Below are 18,514 nucleotides of genomic sequence, written 5' to 3' on the forward strand. Positions count from 1 at the left end.
CGACAGGAATGCTAATTGCGTTTGTGTTTTTGTGTGTGCGTGTGTGTGGATTATGTATAAATTACATTGTGGGGACCAAATGTTCCCCACAATGTAATAAAAACCTGTTTTTTTATGTTCTGGGGACCATTTTTCAGCTCCCCACAAATGTTTGTGAATTCAATCAAGAAATTATAAATGTCAAAATCTCAAATTTAGTTTGGTTACTTATGGTTTAGGTCAGGGCTGGGTGGGGGTTAAAGTTGTCATTGTTGATGTTGACAGAAATGAATGGAGAGTCCCAATAAAGATATAGATACCTAATCTGTGTGTGTGTGTGTGTGTGTGTGTGTGTGTGTGTGGCGCCTGGCACAGCAGCTGAGCACAGGCTGTACTGACCCGGAACACGGTGCTGGTCCCTCAAACAGCATTGCTCTGAGCTTCAGACCCTTCAGCGTGGACCCAGATAAGAGCGCAGAAATGTGGGTCACAGAGATGAGGCAGTCGGCTCAGCGAGGAAACGCACACAAGTGCACACACACATACACACACACATACACAAACACATACACACACTCCCCTAAAAGGGCCAGCAACCCCTGCAGGTATGTGAGAGCAGGCAAGCCTCTGGCCCAGTCACACATGCTGGTGCGACTACATCCAAACGGCAGGCTGGAGTCCCGCCTTTGTCCTCTGCTCCATGAGACCAGAGCCTTTAGAAGCCCCTCGCCAGGGGGAATTCATCCCTCATTACCTAGATCGGATTCACACCTCGGCCTCGTTACTGGAGGCCACCGATGCCGTTTTTCACTCTTTTGTGGAGCAAGATCGGAGCCCCGATCATGAGTTATGGGCTTGTCCTGGCAGTGCGGACTCTCCCAGGTACAGTGCGTTCATGCACTCAGACCCCTTCAGCGTTTTCTCATTTTGTTATGTTACAGTCATACACCGAAAACAGTCCCCTCATCATTCCACATTCAGTACCCCACAGTGACAAAGCAAATGCAGAATTTTATATATTTTCTGAATAAATGTGGGTCTGAATTCACTGTACAAAACCTAGTCAGGGAATGAGAGAGCGGAGCAGTGCATTGTGGGAATTAACATTAGATACTTAAATATGTATTTCCTCTAGGAAAAAACAAATATCCAGCTGTGTAAATATTTCAAAGAGGCAGTGGTCTGAGGAGGGAGTCATGTGACTAGGGTTTGGCGTTCTGATTGGTGTGTGATGACTTGTAAATGACCTGGAATATAACAGTTTCTGGTGTAGGGAGCCCAACCAGTGGACCCCAGCCCCCAGCAGCCTGTGCATGCCCCTGATCGCTACTCAGTGCCGTTCCCCCAAGCAGAGATTACATTCCCTACCCAGCCCCATGCCACAGTCACCTGATACCGCTGACTTCATCCATTTTCCCGATTAAAGTCAATAAACAAAGTGAACGTACAGAAAAGGACACTGACAAATTAAAAACAAATGACTAATCGTTGCACAAATGATTTCGTATAACTGATAAACCTGGCACTAATCCCTTTCCATTTGGGTTTTATTTTCTCTGACAAACTGATTTCAACATCAAGGAGTTCGGAAATGACCCACTGCTAATCAGGGGAAGCTACAGGCCCCGCCCCTCTGCCCAGCTCGCTCTCTGATTGGTCACATCCAGCTACCCATTCCATCCAGGAACCTGATTCCAGCAGCATCGATCCACCTGCATCTCTTTACATATCCCGAGTCTCAGCCTAAGAGATCTGTCTGTTGGGGGGGTGGGGTATGTCACCCCCCACACACAGAGCCCCCGCCACTGCATGAGGTCAGAATGCTCACCTTTTCAGGAAAAATGGAATATCTGGTGTCTTTGTTCAGTAAAACAGCATTTGATTCAAACCAGATGTAATTTGTTCCGGAATGACCCCACCCATAGCACCCATGTTGTCACTGTTTTCCTAACACTGGCTACGCATCTTGATGGGAATTGAGCTCATGATGTTCTGGGTTCTCTGTCCTGACCCTCCCCCCTCTCCACCACCGCAGGCCTCAGTACAGACTGCAGTCTGGGGTTCTGGAACATCAGCAGGTACAATTAGGAGCGTCTGTATGACGGAGAAGCTGCTGTGGTGGGTAGGGCATTGACACACAGTCCGCTCCCCCCCGGCAGGCTGTGTCAAGCTAACTCACTCACCATAAGTCACCTCACCATTGGCAGGACGAAAATGACGAGGAACTGGACGGAGACCAGATCGGGCCAAGCTCAGCCCAGAAATTCTGGCTGCTGCCACATGTCATATAGCACAGAGACATGCCAGGAAGACCAGTGACAGGTACCAGTACAGTGATAGATACCAGTACAGTGATAGATACCAGTACAGTGATAGATACCAGTACAGTGATAGATACCAGTACAAATATGGATACCAGTACAGTGAAAGGTACCAGAATTGTGATAGATACCAGTGATACATAGCAGTACAACGACAGATACTAGCCAGGGGCAGGTACCAGTACAGTGAAAGGAACCAGTACACTGAATAACCAGTACAGTGAGAGATCTGAAGATTCCTTTTGTATTTTTTAAATATATTTTATCTGCATATACTGTAACAAATGGCGTTTCCTAGGCTGATCTCCCCAGATTCAGTGCAACACGCTAACGATCATTCCTGCTGATGTGAAAGAACGGGCCCGGTTCAAAACGCCACATCCGAGACGGGCCCCCGTGGTTCTGCTTTGCCGCAGACAGTTCCCATCCTGGAGGGGCGACAGGGTCGCATGGAACAGGAACCAGAACCCGCACAGGGACCCAGTGCCCTCAGATAGGAAGAGTAACAGATAAGCAGCAGATAGCTGAGAGACAGCTAGAGTGTTTGCGTGGGATGGGGGGGGTCTAAGGGGCTACAAACAAACCACACAGGGAAGCTGCACGACCTGCACCTCCAGGCGAGGAAGAGGAGGGGCAGGGATTTCAGGGGCCCCTGTGTTTGGGGCCGGACACAAATGCTATGAGGCTCCGCAGGCAGGACAATGCAGAGCGAAATGTGGGAATTCAGGGTGGAAACCAAACAGGGGCTGGTGGCTCAGGATCGTCTGCCGCCAGCCGTAAATTTACATTCTTTAACTCCCTCACAAGGTGCGACACCCTTAAACGACACATTCGCTATGCTGACGGCACTGGGCCCCCAACCACAAAGACACCGCAAGCTGAGAGGAGAGAAAAATAAACATTCAAAAAGGGGCACCCCCCTCCCTGAGAGGAAGAACCGAAAGCAAGGCAAGAATGATTCAGGACAATCGAAACCAGCACTCAGCAACCCGCACCCACCCCCAGGAAAGACAGCGACGCTCTAACAGGTACCTCCATATCCGCTGTACATGTTGCTGCTGAGTACGCTGCGGGGGAGAGCTCCTCCGCTCCTCCGCTCCTGCTGTGCCTCCTCAGACGACCACGGCTCGAGTAACGGGTCCGGCGTGTGAGGAGGCTCGCTCTGGAGGGGAGGGAGCGGCCAGGAAACTGGAGAGCGGCTGACTGACCCACGGAGCTCCCCCTCCCCAGCATCCCTCGCTCCCACCCCCACTTCCCGTATGCGTAGCCCTCTGACATCACGCGCTCTTCCTGCCTCTCCCTCTTCCAGCTCGGCCCGCTCATTGTCTCCACGGAAGCATGTGGGACCTTTCAGACTGCGGACCCAACCCTGCGGGGCCACCGCCGCGAAACCCACCACACCAACGCCCTACGCCTGATCCTGTCTCAGAGATCTTCCGGAAAGTTCTCCACAGAAACCAGAGCACAGGGCAGCCCTAAGTTTCTCAGTTCACCACCTTCATTTCACTACAGAGCCGCTAATTGAAAGACAGGACCTGCCCCCCCCCCTCCAAATCACACCTTAAGGTCAGGACTCCACCAGGAATGACACCCCCACTTGGTGAGACTGGGTGAGATTCCTCACACCATCATATCTGACAAGCTTCTGAGGGACATTAAGCAGCAGAATCTCCACACCCCTCCCGAGCAGATTATCTTCTTCACGTCACGTCAAAACAAACATACCAATAAAAATGATCCCTTCAAATTTAAAACAGCATAAAAACTGGGGATTTTCAGAAAGCTACTGCCTGGCTTTGTTGTTACTCCTGTGAGGAAAACAATGAACAAACACACACACTAATATACACACACACACACACAGACACAAAGGAAGGGAGAGATAAGAGCACACAACCGGCCTTTCTCCGCCTGGGAATAGCTTCCAGGAGTTTCCAGCTGGTTAATGCAGCCGATGTCAACAGGGAGTTTCCATGGAAACCGGGAAAGCCCATTACCAGAAATGTAGGGGAACTTTCCCTGAACCCACCTGCGAGGACAGGGTGCATTGCTGAGTGTCTGCCTCCAGGTGGCGTGGTCTGGTATTCTGAGCTTGTGCATGTGTGTGGGGGGGGTTACATATATATGACATTGTGGGGTCCAGAAATTTTATAAACAAACGAAATTAAATAATCAAAAAACTCAAAATGCCAAAAAATTTGCATTTAGTTTGGTTACGGTTAGGGCTGGGTAGGGTTAAGGTCGTCATTTTTGGGATTAGAGTTTTGCCCAAAGAAATGAATGGAGAGTCTCCACAAGGAAGTCGATACAAATGTGCGTGTGTGTGTGTGTGTGTCAGCATGCATGCATATACACACCCGTGTTTACATGCATCTCTGAAAATTCTTAAAATACAGGGAAAGACAGAGAGAGAAAATCAAACCAAAGGCTTAAAATTTAAATCATCTACATGCTTCTTTTGACCGCTTATCCAGATCAGGGTTGCAGGAGGTCTGGAGCCTATTCCAGGCAGGACAGGGCACATAGCTGGGGTCCACCCTGGCCAGGATGTCAGTCCGTCTCAGGCCACATAGGGGTCCACCCTGGCCAGGATGTCAGTCCGTCTCAGGGCACATAGGGGTCCACCCTGGCCAGGATGTCAGTCCGTCTCAGGGCACATAGGGGTCCACCCTGGCCAGGATGTCAGTCCGTCTCAGGGCACATGTATACACACTCACTTTCCTTAGGCAGTCTACAGAAATCAATAAGTCTTCAGACAAGTGTTTCCCAATCCATAGAGGGTCCCTGTTTTTGCCCCCCCACCCCTCCCCCCCCCAAAAGAAACCTGAGTACACAGAAAAAACCCTTGTGATGTGGGGAGAACATGCAAACCCCACACCCACAGAGTAAAGGGAGGGTCTGGGTGCCCAATGCTGGAAGTACAAAGGAATGCTGACACTTCAGTGAGTCACCCTCATTTTCATCTATAAAAACCGCTTACAGCCAGCAGGAAGCACACTAGTTTATCACATATGCGAAATGCCACAAGTTCAGGGCACAGGAGGGACTCTGTCACTAAACCCTTGGGCAGAGAACTTAACTCAGATCGGTGCCATTAAAATATCCAGCAAAGCAAATGAGTAAAATGCCACTTTGGTTAGGAGTATTAAGCTGGGGCAGTTAAACAGCAGGGGGCCACTTTGACATCTGATTAAAAGAACCTCGAGACGCGCAGGGTGGGAGCCGGGCAGGACTGGGGCTGAGAGAGGAGGTGCCCACAGAGGCCAGCTCGTCCAGGCGCAGTGCAGCACAGGTGGGAGGCCCCCACTGGGCCTCAGGCACCCTCCATATTTGCCTGGATGCAAATTCCCTCCAGGACACCTGGCAGCCCATTAGAATACCTTCTAGTCCAAGACCAGTGGCAGCAGAGACGTGTGGGAGATCCCAAGAAGGTGAGCTGGTAAGCTAAGGTCTCAACGAGAGCAGCAAGAAGGTGAAGGAACAATGACAGGGAGGCGACAGGGTGACACCCAGAACGGGGGGGGGGGATATGAGACATGATAGTCAGCTAACAAGGATGTGAAAGCTAATGAGGACCTAAAGTTAGCTAAGATGGATGTGAAAGCTAATGAGGACCTAAAGTTAGCTAAGATGGACGTGAAAGCTAATGAGGACCTAAAGTTAGCTAAGATGGACGTGAAAGCTAATGAGGACCTAAAGTTAGCTAAGATGGATGTGAAAGCTAATGAGGACCTAAAGTTAGCTAAGATGGATGTGAAAGCTAATGAGGACCTAAAGTTAGCTAACAAGGATGTGAAAGCTAATGAGGACCTAAAGTTAGCTAAGATGGATGTGAAAGCTAATGAGGACCTAAAGTTAGCTAAGATGGATGTGAAAGCTAATGAGGACCTAAAGTTAGCTAAGATGGATGTGAAAGCTAATGAGGACCTAAAGTTAGCTAAGATGGATGTGAAAGCTAATGAGGACCTAAAGTTAGCTAAGATGGATGTGAAAGCTAATGAGGACCTAAAGTTAGCTAACAAGGATGTGAAAGCTAATGAGGACCTAAAGTTAGCTAAGATGGATGTGAAAGCTAATGAGAATGTGATAGCTAACAAAGAAGTGATGGCTAATGAGGACCTAAAGTTAGCTAAGATGGATGTGAAAGCTAATGAGGACCTAAAGTTAGCTAAGATGGATGTGAAAGCTAATGAGGACCTAAAGTTAGCTAAGATGGATGTGAAAGCTAATGAGGACCTAAAGTTAGCTAAGATGGATGTGAAAGCTAATGAGAATGTGATAGCTAACAAAGAAGTGATGGCTAATGAGGATACCTTACGAGGACATGATAGCCAATGAAAATGTGATAGCTCATGTGGACATGATAGCTAATGAGGATGTGGAATCTACGAAGGTTGGGACAGTCAGCACAGAAGGACCTGGTAGCTAATGGGCATGTGATAGCTAATAAAGAATAATCGATAATAAAGATGAAATAGCTAATGAGTTTGTGATAGCGTATGAGGACATGCTAGGCAATGAGGACATGACAGCTAATGAGGACATGACAGCTAATGAGGACGTGACAGCTAATGAGGACATGACAGCTAATGAGGACGTGACAGCTAATGAGGACATGACAGCTAATGAGGGCATGACAGCTAATGAGGACGTGACAGTCAGCTAATGAGGAGCTTCCTGCAAAAGTGTGAAACACAGAGTGAGATTCAACATGGCTGATTCCCCCAGAGCAGCATGAAAAATGGTCACTTCTATTAAGACGTTGGAGCGGTCACCACAGCAGAGGGGCTGGCCTGAGGGGCCACCAGAGCAGAGGGGCTGGCCTGAGGGGCCACCAGAGCAGAGGGGCTGGCCTGAGGGGCCACCAGAGCAGAGGGACTGGCCTAAGGGGTCACCACAGCAGAGGGGCTGGCCTGAGGGGCCACCACAGCAGAGGGGCTGGCCTGAGGGGCCACCACAGCAGAGGGGCTGGCCTGAGGGGTCACCAGAGCAGAGGGGCAGGCCTGAGGGGCCACCAGAGCAGAGGGGCTGGCCTGAGGGGTCACCACAGCAGAGGGGCTGGCCTAAGGGGTCACCACAGCAGAGGGGCTGGCCTGAGGGGCCACCACAGCAGAGGGGCTGGCCTGAGGGGTCACCACAGCAGAGGGGCTGGCCTGAGGGGTCACCACAGCAGAGGGGCTGGCCTGAGGGGCCACCACAGCAGAGGGGCTGGCCTGAGGGGTCACCACAGCAGAGGGGCTGGCCTGAGGGGCCACCAGAGCAGAGGGGCTGGCCTGAGGGGTCACCACAGCAGAGGGGCTGGCCTGAGGGGTCACCACAGCAGAGGGGCTGGCCTGAGGGGCCACCACAGCAGAGGGACTGGCCTGAGGGGCCACCACAGCAGAGGGGCTGGCCTGAGGGGCCACCACAGCAGAGGGGCTGGCCTGAGGGGTCACCACAGCAGAGGGACTGGCCTGAGGGGCCACCACAGCAGAGGGACTGGCCTGAGGGGTCACCACAGCAGAGGGACTGGCCTGAGGGGTCACCACAGCAGAGGGGCTGGCCTGAGGGGTCACCACAGCAGAGGGGCTGGCCTGAGGGGCCACCAGAGCAGAGGGGCTGGCCTGAGGGGTCACCACAGCAGAGGGACTGGCCTAAGGGGTCACCACAGCAGAGGGGCTGGCCTGAGGGGCCACCACAGCAGAGGGACTGGCCTGAGGGGCCACCACAGCAGAGGGACTGGCCTAAGGGGTCACCACAGCAGAGGGGCTGGCCTGAGGGGTCACCACAGCAGAGGGACTGGCCTGAGGGGCCACCACAGCAGAGGGGCTGGCCTGAGGGGCCACCACAGCAGAGGGACTGGCCTGAGGGGCCACCACAGCAGAGGGACTGGCCCCGCCAGGCCCTGATGGAAGCCATGAGCTCCCTGTGGGTCTCCTAACAGCAGCCCAGAGCCAGAGTGTGTCACTGACACGCAGCTGCCCACACTCCAATGCACGCTCACACACACGGCACTGCCAAACGGCCCTCTGAGCTGCGGGCACGAGCTCAGCCACACTGCCACATGGGAAACATTCACTCCCAAAACAACACATGTACAGCCACACGCACGATCTGAACTCTTGTGTGTGCGTGTCCTCAAATTACACCACTGGAGCTGTGAGCCGTAGATGTTACCATGTCCCCATCTGTGGGCTACCTCAGTACGCAGCACAAAGAGGAACAGGCCGGTTCACGTGCACACAGGTCACCGCACACTACTCCCCCCCCCCCCACCCACCCAAAATATCTGGCCGTACCTGGGGGACATGACAGATCGGCAGAAAGCAAATGCAGGGTTTGCCTCGCTAAAACTAAACTGGGCCCTCTGACCTTTGACCCTTACTTCCCGACAGTTGGATAAGGATTAGCAGATGAGCCGGTGAAAGCTTCTCGAGCCAATTGGGTGGGGGGGTGGGGTTTCTAAGGGTGTTTGGAGGGCAGTTGTCCAGGAAGCCTGAAGCTCTTATCTCTGCAGGAGCAGCTGTACAGGGAGAGCATGCCATGTCACCTGAGGAATTCAACATGGAGGCAAGCGGTGCGAGGAGAAAGGGAGAGTGCTGGAGGACATGGTCAGGGAGGTGCAACACCCCCACAGACAAACGCCGGGGCCGCAGGGGCACTGGCCCCAGCTGAAAGCTAATTGGCTTCCCATCAATTCAAAACAAATCATTGACTAATGATAAAGTTGGCCTTTCTGTATGAGTTATGGCCATCGTTAAGGTCCTCACCTTAAAAAATCCTATATTTGCCCCTGCAATGACCCAGCCAGAGAAGATCAGCGTATTCATCTGCCAGCGACACAGAGAATTTTACCGCAACAATATAAGTCGTTAGGCTCAGAATCAGACAAATCCACCAGGATAGTCAGCAAAAGCAGGGCGATACTCTAACCCCCCTTAAATAGGCCCTCCCCCCTTTGGGGCTGCACCATCCCCTAGGAATGACACCCGAGAGCACCTGCAGGGCTCACGCACACCCACCCCCCCCAAACAGGAATGTGAGTTATTAACCTTCCTGGTCCCCTCTAAAATCCTACACCTCAAACCCCCATCCTCCTGGGCAGCTCACCACAGGCCCTGCAGAGGACCGGCTGGCTCACAGTCCACTGCCTGCTTAGAATATGCTTTCCCTGATCCCCCGGTTGGACCTTGCTTAAGGGCCCTTAATCTCCAATTGTTCTCGGGACTGTTTGGCCCTGCTATCAATTGTATGTCGCTTTGGAAATATTCACACGAAATAAAGATATTGAATTGTGACAGTTAATCCGCATGCCATGGATTCCTGCTGTTGAACGCCATTCCCAGAATGCCGAGCACCTTTCAGCGCAGCAACAGACTTTACCTTCGTCAATTCAAGCATGCAGCTCATTGGTCACAGACTCGGGGACAAACGTAATTCTTGACCCACTCAGCTTCTGTGGTCACTCACAAAAATGCATTTCCTCAGTGGAATCCTGTGTGGATTCCGGTCTGCATTTGGTGCCGCCAAACAATCCCCAGGGATAATCCTGCCATCTACACTGATCCCTCAGCCCAGTGAGAGTTTGGGCGCCAATGGGAGCCCTACACAGACGGATCCACGACCAGGTCAACACAGAATGGCTGGAGGTACGCATCTCTGCTTATAAATCAGGATATGTCTACACAGCGTCCAGTCTGTGCCCTTACATGCTTACTGGTCTTCTAGAGAGTATAATACCCATAAGGCAGTATGCAGCCCCAGCCAGCTCTCATAACCTTCCTGAAATCATTACTCAGTCTGCTCCACTTGCCAGTATATCCTGTCAAATAATTATATCAGCTGTAATGCTCACCTGGCTAAGTGAGCCGGTTAATGGAAGGATAAGCGAGTCAGCCACTGTCCAAGATCTATCACCTTGACAGGCCCGATAAGCCTACTGCTGACCCAGCCACACCGCTCAGATTATCACCTCCCGAGGTGGAGAGTTCGGGTCCGGAAAGTACGAATCCGGACCAAGATTTTCTTTCAACCAACCAGTTGAGTTCTCTGTGACTGTGACTATTTATACTCAACTGGTTGGTTGAAACAAAATCTTGGTCTGGTTCGTACTTTCCGGACCTGAACTCTCCACCTCCGATCGCCTCCCTTTCTTTGAGCCCTGCCAAGGCATTGGTTTCACTGTGAATCTTATGGACCACCAGCCCCCTGCCCCCCACCCTGAGTATAGATTCCATCTTTAATTCCAGGCTCGCGCTAAGAGGATTAAGTCTCACTAGATCCTACATCATCACACACAGCGCTTGGGGCCCCTTTAGGCTACTTACCCCATTTCCCATCATCCTCCAGTCCTCCCTCCCAGCTCCACCCCACCAGAACATCCAAGAGGGATCGTATGGAGCAGTAAGGTGCCCTAAGGTACAGGCAGTGAGGGCAGACCAAAAAGACAGAGGGACTGGATGGTGGAAAGAGCTTCCAAACCACAACCAGTCCTCATATTTCCTCTCCGCCTTCGAGAAGCACCCATCTGTTCCAGGAACTTCTCCACACCACTCCATGTCCTCTGAATGACTCTGTTTGGTACTTTGCGGATTTGAATACTTATTTTATCAGTTTCCTGCTATGTTAGAGAGTTGTTGTGTAGCTCTCACTCCAGTACTGCTTCCATCGTTCCCGTGCATTTCCCCGGAAGCTCAGCCTTGTAGCACTCAGTCCCGCTTGACATCTTGACAGCCGTATGTCTGTAATGTGCTGTTTGCCTCACTTGTACATCACGCCTGCTGAAAGAAGTACAGGTGCTTGGGGTGACGTGCAGATGAACCCCTCGCAAGTGGAACATATCAAGTCGAATATTAATAACATATATAAATAAGTAAAGAACTGCATGAGATATTTACCCTCGTGAAGCGTGGCTGCTGCCATCAACTGGCAGGGGTAGAAACTACCATATGGCATATTGCAAGTTCATAGCTGACTACAGAATGTGCATCACTATCGCGCCATCGGAAGTCGAACCATCGTAAAGCGTGCGGCATCTGTAAGTGTAAACGCAAATGCGAGCCCAGAGGGTAAGATGGCTGCCCGGGAAGCTCAGGATCTGGGTCTGCCTCTCTGTGTGGCGCCAACATCGTATGAACAGAATCAACTTCCTCCCCGCATGACCGAGGTTTATTGCCAGATTGAACTGATTTAACGGTTTCAAACAAACAGCTAATTGTGGTCTGTTTTGTTAGGCAATCTGCGTTTCGCAATGTGCTGGGTGGCAGTCTAATGAAAACAGGGAATTAATCGGCCGAAAAACTGTCGGATAAGAGATTAATTCCATCCTGGAAACAACCCTTCCACCCCCGGTTCTGTGAGGAATTAAGCTTCAGAATATTCTTCGAAAAAGTGGAGAACTATTCACACTGAAAGTGTTACAGAAGTCATTCCCTTTTACGCGACAGAAATATGCAGGCAGTTGGTAATATTTGCAAAGGAGATAAAAAAACACACCATTGCAAACTTGAGGAGGTATTTTCATTATTAGAAAAAGCTGTCTTTGTCCTGGCAAAAGTTTCGCTAGATGTGGAAAAACCCCAACATTACAGCTTGATCTGGTACCACGGTATGTGTGTGCAGATTAAATGGGCTTTGTGGGATAATTCCATGTGTTTGCCTTGTAAAATTAATCTCTTCTGTTGCATTTCACCCCTTAAACAGCAGCCTCTGGGGCTTTTTACTACTTGCTGGCTGCCCATTTTCAGGACGCTGCTCTCTTGTGATCGACGCTGACCCAGCAAGGCGCTGCCTGCACGGCCACGGCCAGCTGTCCGCCCACGGCGGAGCGGGGAACCCTCTGCTTCCGAAGGCTCTGCAGCCTCGCTGACCCCGCGTAACCGCCTGGGATCCCGCACTTCATTTTCATCCTCTGTAGAGGACATTATGATTACGCTCAGCATTCTCATACTTTACAAGCCACTCGAGTCCCATTGTTCCTTGAAGAGGAAAGTTAGGGCTTTAGGGTGACATCACAGGTGTGGGGTGTGACCTCACCAACACCATCTTCCTGTCAAATCAATAGTTTCATCAATATTAAACTGAGTGTTAACTGCCGCCGGAGTTACGTGTCCAGGCAGTGCAAGACCCTCCACACCACACCGACAGACTGGTAACCGCGTTCGTCCGTCTCCTAGCAACACACAACCATCGTGTCATCACACCCAGAGCTATTCCAGGTATTACCAATCTGCATAAACGGGTGGACTTCCAATTTACCTCTGGGGGAGAGGGGGGGGGCTGAGGTGTGATGTGAAACTGAGTGAATCACACTGGGCAACACAAACAAACCCACTTTTAACCAATAAAATGTCCGCATCTCTGTAGCGAATGTATTTTAAACTCATGTATTCACTATTTATCGACAGCTCACATTCTGTAGGCCTAATTAGTAACCCACAATGCAGCCTGTGCCAAGAGCCCAGCACTTACGTCATATAAATATTCTAGAACAATCTGCCACTTGGGTCAGTTAAGTAGGGTAATAACTAAACGAATTAGGCTATTCACTAAATATATCCCAATTTTCAGAATCTATATATCAAAAAATTAGATAAGTTATTAGCATATATTTTTTGATTTTCTAGAGCCAGTGACGGACATTGGTCCCTGTAGCCAGACCATACATGGAACTTAATTCTGGCCATGAGGAATTAAACACGACTGAGATGAGTGGGACACGAGCGGAAAAGTGAGCGTCACAGATCTGCTGCGCTTCGTTGTTGTGGGAGAATTTCAGTGACGATACACCCATTCAAAAACCGACGCTGCACAGATGATCTGCTGGGAAATGCAAATTTGCAGGTAAATGGCATTCTGGAGGGCCAGTGAGGTTTGCAGGAGGGCCAGTGAGGTTTGCAGGAGGGCCAGTGAGGTTCTCCAGCTTAAACTTGCCCAGTGGTTTTAGATCCAGTAAATGTCCCTGGCTCTCCAACTTGTGGAGTGTATTTTTTATGTGCGGACGTGTGTCATCTGGTTTGAGAATTTGGGCCACCGATTTTCCTAAAGATTAGCAGGAAGTAAACCGACTTGGAAGACGGACGTCGCTCCCTCCCGGTGACCTACATGTCCACCAGCTGCTTTGCATTCGACTCATTATTGAAAAACATCAAACCTTCTCTTGATAGAAACCATCTTCCTCACTGTTTACTGTTCTGCTGCTGGAAGCTCCCCTATTTTATTTCCTTGTTTCTTTGACGCCCGTTTTGTCTATTTAAATCAGGAGCCTTAAACGCACCCAAATACCGGTTCCCACATCTGGCAGTGAGAGTGGGAACTTACAGTATATTCCACAATTGATGACCAGTGCTGTTATCAATTCCCTATTAATACTGAGCATATGAATTGTATTCTGGTGCTGAAGTAAATTTCTGTAACAGTGTTAAAACCAAACTTCTTTTTTCCTCAACTCTTCAGCTTTCTACCTTAATCAAACCTTACGTCATAACATGAACTAAATAAAGTAAAACTAGTTATTTTCAAAAAAAAAAACACTAAACTAAAGCAAAAGTTGCACTCCTAAAACCAAAGGAATTGAACATAAAAATGAATCATTAGGCTGAGTCTGAATACAGGACTTTAGTTGCTTTAATGCTTAATGAATCTCGGCGTCGGCTGAGGCTCAGAACCGGTGGATTCCTGCCAGATAAGGAGGCGAAATACAAACAGAGTGGGAACACAAGCTCCCCCTCTGCCCCCCGCATGGCCCGCACCCCCCACCCGAAAGACACACACTCGCGCCCTTTCCAGAGATAACCCTATTGTCTGGGTAAATCCCGCTGCAATCTCCTTCTTCACCCCCGCGGTTTCCAAAGCTGTTTTCGTCTCAGCCGCTACCAGCTTCTAACCCTTCATCTCACGACAACCATCAAGGGTGATTTAAGCATTCGGTCGCGGAATCTGCCATCGGGGTTCAAAATACAAGCCTCCCATCGGCAGCGTCATGGACAGGTTCACAGCAGCCCAAAGGGTGGCCCCATCCTCTCGGGGTCCTAAGCTGGCCAAGCCTGACGGCCTTCCTCTGGCTTCACAGGAGATGTGTTTTTGGCGAGTCTGACCCCGCGGGTTGTGAATCCCGAAAGGGTTGAGCTGCCTTCAAATTCAGCATTTTGGCATCTCAGTCATGCAAAGACTGCTGAGAATGAAGGCAATCAGACCTCGACCCGTTTGGAAATTCTGTTCATCTCGGTTTGGGTCGGCTGTCAGCCAGAACCTGCTGACCTTCGGCAGGCTCCCAGCCAGACCTCTGTGGGGCAGCTCCATCCACAGGGCGGCCGTTCACCACTGGCCGAGCCATCAGCAGCCTCACGGGGAAGCAACCTCACATCAGCCCCGAGGGAGGGACCCGTAACAAATACGATGCCAAAAATCTCACGGTACAACCAGCCCAGCATCACGCCAGAGGGCTGGGAAGAGGTGTTCATGTGCGCTGAGGTGTCGAGACGCACGTCCACGGTCATAGCAGCCTGCTGCCTCAAGCTTTACAGGTTTGCAAATGGGGATAAAGGTGTATTGATTTATCCCTGTGTGATAACTTTTGGCGCGTTTTATGGCTTTATCGCGTTTATATTATTATATTACTCCTACCACGACGAACAGCTCTCCCACCCTCACCTCCAATGCTACTTTAGACTGACATTTAGCACTTTATATTGCAGCAGTAAGGCAGTATCACAGAACAGAAGTGTAACTCTTCAGCAAAGAGCAGCGACAGACTGTAAAGTGATTTATATTTAATAACCTCTTTACCCTAATACACATTTATTTTTGTTTCCAGGATAGACTCCTGCAATCCTATATAGGATAAAGCGTTATATAAAATTAATTAAAATGTTTATTTAATCTACCCCTAGATTATATTACATTGTTTAACTGTCATTATATGACTCCGTGTATTCTGTGTTTTGTCTGCCACACAAAAAAATGCCTCTTATGTCATATTAGCAGTAATACCTTTAATGCCTTTTGTTTTGTCTGTCTATAACTGTTGTTAAACTTCCTTAATGACCCCATTAATGCAGATCAGTTTTTGAAATGAGGTACTTCCTTCCAGCCAATTAGTCCCCCTATCGTTGAGTTTTTCTTGAGAAATGCTGATTAATTACAGTTCCCTGGACAGGGCCTCTGCAGAAAGATTTGATGACTGCGACCTGAACAGGACTGCTGTTTCTGGGCTGCTCGCTGTCAGCCGGATGTCCAGCGACATGGCTAAGGCCTGCGTAAGCAGATTAGAGCATATGACGGACCAGTGGTGATGACCCCTGCTGCTACTAGCGCTCCTCTTTACCTCCATGTGGCTTCAGAGTTGCAATGCGGGGGGCGGTTTGGATCAATCAAACCTGTTGCCATGCTCCTGTTTGCTGTGGGATGACATCACTGCCCTGCTACCCCATGTGACCTTCTGAAACCAAGCCATTCGCCCTCTGTCAGGGATGGAGCACTGTGACACTGACCCTTGGGGCAGCACCGATGGAGTTAATCTCAGGCTCCAAGCACCACAGCCCAGCCCATCTGCGGCAGCCCTCCTCGCCCTGGCTTTCTGCCCCTGTTTACCTTGTGTCGGTTTGTGCCGTGTTTGGACAGCTTGCACACCGCGGCCTATGTCTCCATGTGCCCCCGTCCCTCTGTTTACCGTCTTTGTTTGCATGCGGTTTCATCCGCTTCCGAGCTACAGGCAGAGAGTGAGTCAGTCTGAGCAGCTGCACATGGGGACACACCTTCTGCTCCCCAACAGGAAATGATATGCTGGGGGAAACCTAGACAGCTCTGGCACGTCCCCACTCCCCTGATCGGCCACACACCATAATGAAATGCTGTGTGCACTAAAGGGCACCTTGAAGACAGAGCCTATCCATCATGATGTCACAGTCAGAGCTAAGAAACAGACCAGCTCCATTATGATGTCATAATCAGAGCTAAGAAACAGACCAGCTCCATTATGATGTCATAATCAGAGCTATGAAACAGACCGGCTCCATTATGATGTCATAATCAGAGCTATGAAACAAACCGGCTCCATTATGATGTCATAATCCGAGCTATGAAACAGACCAGCTCCATTATGATGTCATAATCAGAGCCTCAGAACAGGCTGGCTACCAATGCATTCATTCCTATTGCAGTGAACCTTCTGCAGTGCTGATATGTAAATATTAACATATTAATCTAAAATACTATACATCCATTCAAAATGTAACACATTAGCCCCGGAAATAGACTAACACACATCTCTGCTGCTGATGTTTACCAGTTCCAGTCCCATGATGGGTCCTGTTGATGCAACCGTGAGAAATGCACTTACCCTGACTTAACTCCTTATAAAACGCTAAGTCCTTCTGCATTAGTGCGCTGCCCAAACAACTGAAAACAATCAGCCTAATGTGAAAACATCCCCATTTGTCACACAGCTCTCGCTCAAGAAATCCGGCCCCGCACAGTTTCTGTGCTGCCACGGCACCTGTCATCCGCCGTACCATCACAGCACGACAGCCCTGTGATGGCGTGTGATTGGATAAACCAAGGTGAGGCGGGGGGAGAGAGAGGTCAGGGCCAGGGCATTACGCTGTAGCCACAGATCTGCTGATCACCCCCCCCCCTTTCCCATGGAGACACCGGGATTCAAAGCAGAAAAGTCATCATACGCAAGAAGACATTGCGATTCAGTTACTAGTGCTATGGGTATATGTTTTGTGTTTATTTAGCTGCTACATCAGCAGGGGTGGTGTGTGAGTGAATAGTGTATGAGTGTGCCCTGCGATGGGCTGGCCCCCCATCCTGGGTTGTTCCCTGCCTCGTGCCCATTGCTTCCGGGATAGGCTCCGGATCCCCCCGCGACCCAGTAGGATTAGCAGTTTGGAAGATGGATGGATGGATGGATCAGCAGGGGTCAGGAACGCGAAGACCCGCAGGAAATCATTAGAGGATGGGGGGTAAACACGGCAGGAATGCTGCTTTCCAGAAGGGCAGGCAGGACTCGTGTGTGTTCCCGTGTTTCTTAGTGAGGGTGCTGGGGTCGCTTCGTGGGAAGCCTCTGCATACAAATATTGGGAGACGCAGCTCTCCCTCGCCAAAGCTTTTGACCATCTAGAGCTGCTGTAAGGTGACAGCTTGCCCCGCTCCCACGGCCCTGGGTTCTCGTCTGGGTAAAGGTGGGGTCACGGCCGCAGGCTCGCTGGTACAGCCCTCTGTATGCGACAGCTGTCCACATACCAAGATATAAAGCACAGGTGCCCTCATGTGTGCACAAGGCTGACTCAAGAGATGGTGCGTGATCCTGAGGACAGACCGACACTCGGCAGGAGGAAGGAAAACTCGACACCACCCTGCTTTGCGTCCGAAACACAGGGAAGGACAATGAGGCCAAAAAACACTGCCGGCCTCAGAATAGTTTTCCATCTCGTTAGGACGCTGTGCCTGTGATCGGAATGTCGCTGGTTCAAATCCCAGGATCGGCAGAGTGATTTTACTGTTGAGCCCTTGAGCGAGGCCCTTAACCCCAATTACACCAGGGACGGTGTGAGTCTGCTTTCTCATTGCTTTGGATGAAAGCGTCTGCTTTCGAAATCAAAAATGAATGAGAGTCACCCATACGCAGACCTCAACCCTGCCACTGAATTCTTAAGCAACTGGACAGTAACTGCAAAAGCCCCAGTGCACATAAAATCCCCAATAGGCCCAGGACATAAACCCAGGAAGCCTCCATCTGCGGACGTGGGGGGGATTTACTCCGAGATGGACACTCCTGTTCATTTCACTCACCAAGTTCCTGTCGTTCCGGTCCTCACACTCTAACGGCTTTCATTTCCCACGCTGTAAAGTAAAAAACAGGCCTGCGGAGGGAGGGGGCTGCCTCCCACTGCCTTTAGGTCACCAGCGGGACTGGGGTCATGTGACAGGCGCACAGGAACACAGTCGCTCGCACTGGGATCTGGCACCGGTGGGGGAGATGAGCGGGTTTTGGAAACAGACAATAAAACCTGCTCACAGAAATCAACCTTCAGGAGAAATATTAGTCGCTAAATCCAAAATATCCTACTGTCAAAATCTAAAACCGTCTTCAAAATGTTGCAGCAAAATCCAAGACAATCTCTCACAAAAAGCAATTTTAAAGTGTAACTCCATAGCCTTGGGACTACAGACCGCATAAACGCTGTTTTAACCACCCCCCCCTCCCCCAACCCGGGACCCCCTTAGGACAT

At 50.3% G+C, this 18,514-nt stretch overlaps 2 protein-coding genes across 4 annotated transcripts in view; one reads left to right on the top strand and one right to left on the bottom strand.

Annotated features, from left to right (window-relative positions):
• The window catches only part of ripor1 (RHO family interacting cell polarization regulator 1), a 56,189-nt gene that overhangs the window by 19,802 nt on the left and 17,873 nt on the right, over positions 1 to 18,514 (bottom strand). The window contains exon 1 of one of the 3 annotated variants that reach the window (XM_048972355.1): positions 3,333 to 3,520. The exons of the other annotated variants lie outside the window; for them this stretch is intronic. Coding sequence (XP_048828312.1) covers positions 3,333 to 3,351 — 19 coding nt within the window. The 5' untranslated portion in view covers positions 3,352 to 3,520. Of the gene's footprint in view, positions 1 to 3,332; positions 3,521 to 18,514 lie in introns of those variants that run through there. 3 annotated transcript variants of the gene reach the window in all.
• Positions 14,676 to 18,514, top strand: part of pard6a (par-6 family cell polarity regulator alpha) — a 57,876-nt gene continuing 54,037 nt past the window's right edge. Inside the window, exons 1-2 of the mRNA XM_048973663.1 lie at positions 14,676 to 14,803; positions 15,424 to 15,535. Coding sequence (XP_048829620.1) covers positions 14,676 to 14,803; positions 15,424 to 15,535 — 240 coding nt within the window. The remainder of the gene's footprint in view (positions 14,804 to 15,423; positions 15,536 to 18,514) is intronic.

This window comes from Brienomyrus brachyistius, chromosome 13, assembly GCF_023856365.1.
Source record: "Brienomyrus brachyistius isolate T26 chromosome 13, BBRACH_0.4, whole genome shotgun sequence".
NCBI classification, from domain to species: Eukaryota; Metazoa; Chordata; class Actinopteri; order Osteoglossiformes; family Mormyridae; genus Brienomyrus; species Brienomyrus brachyistius.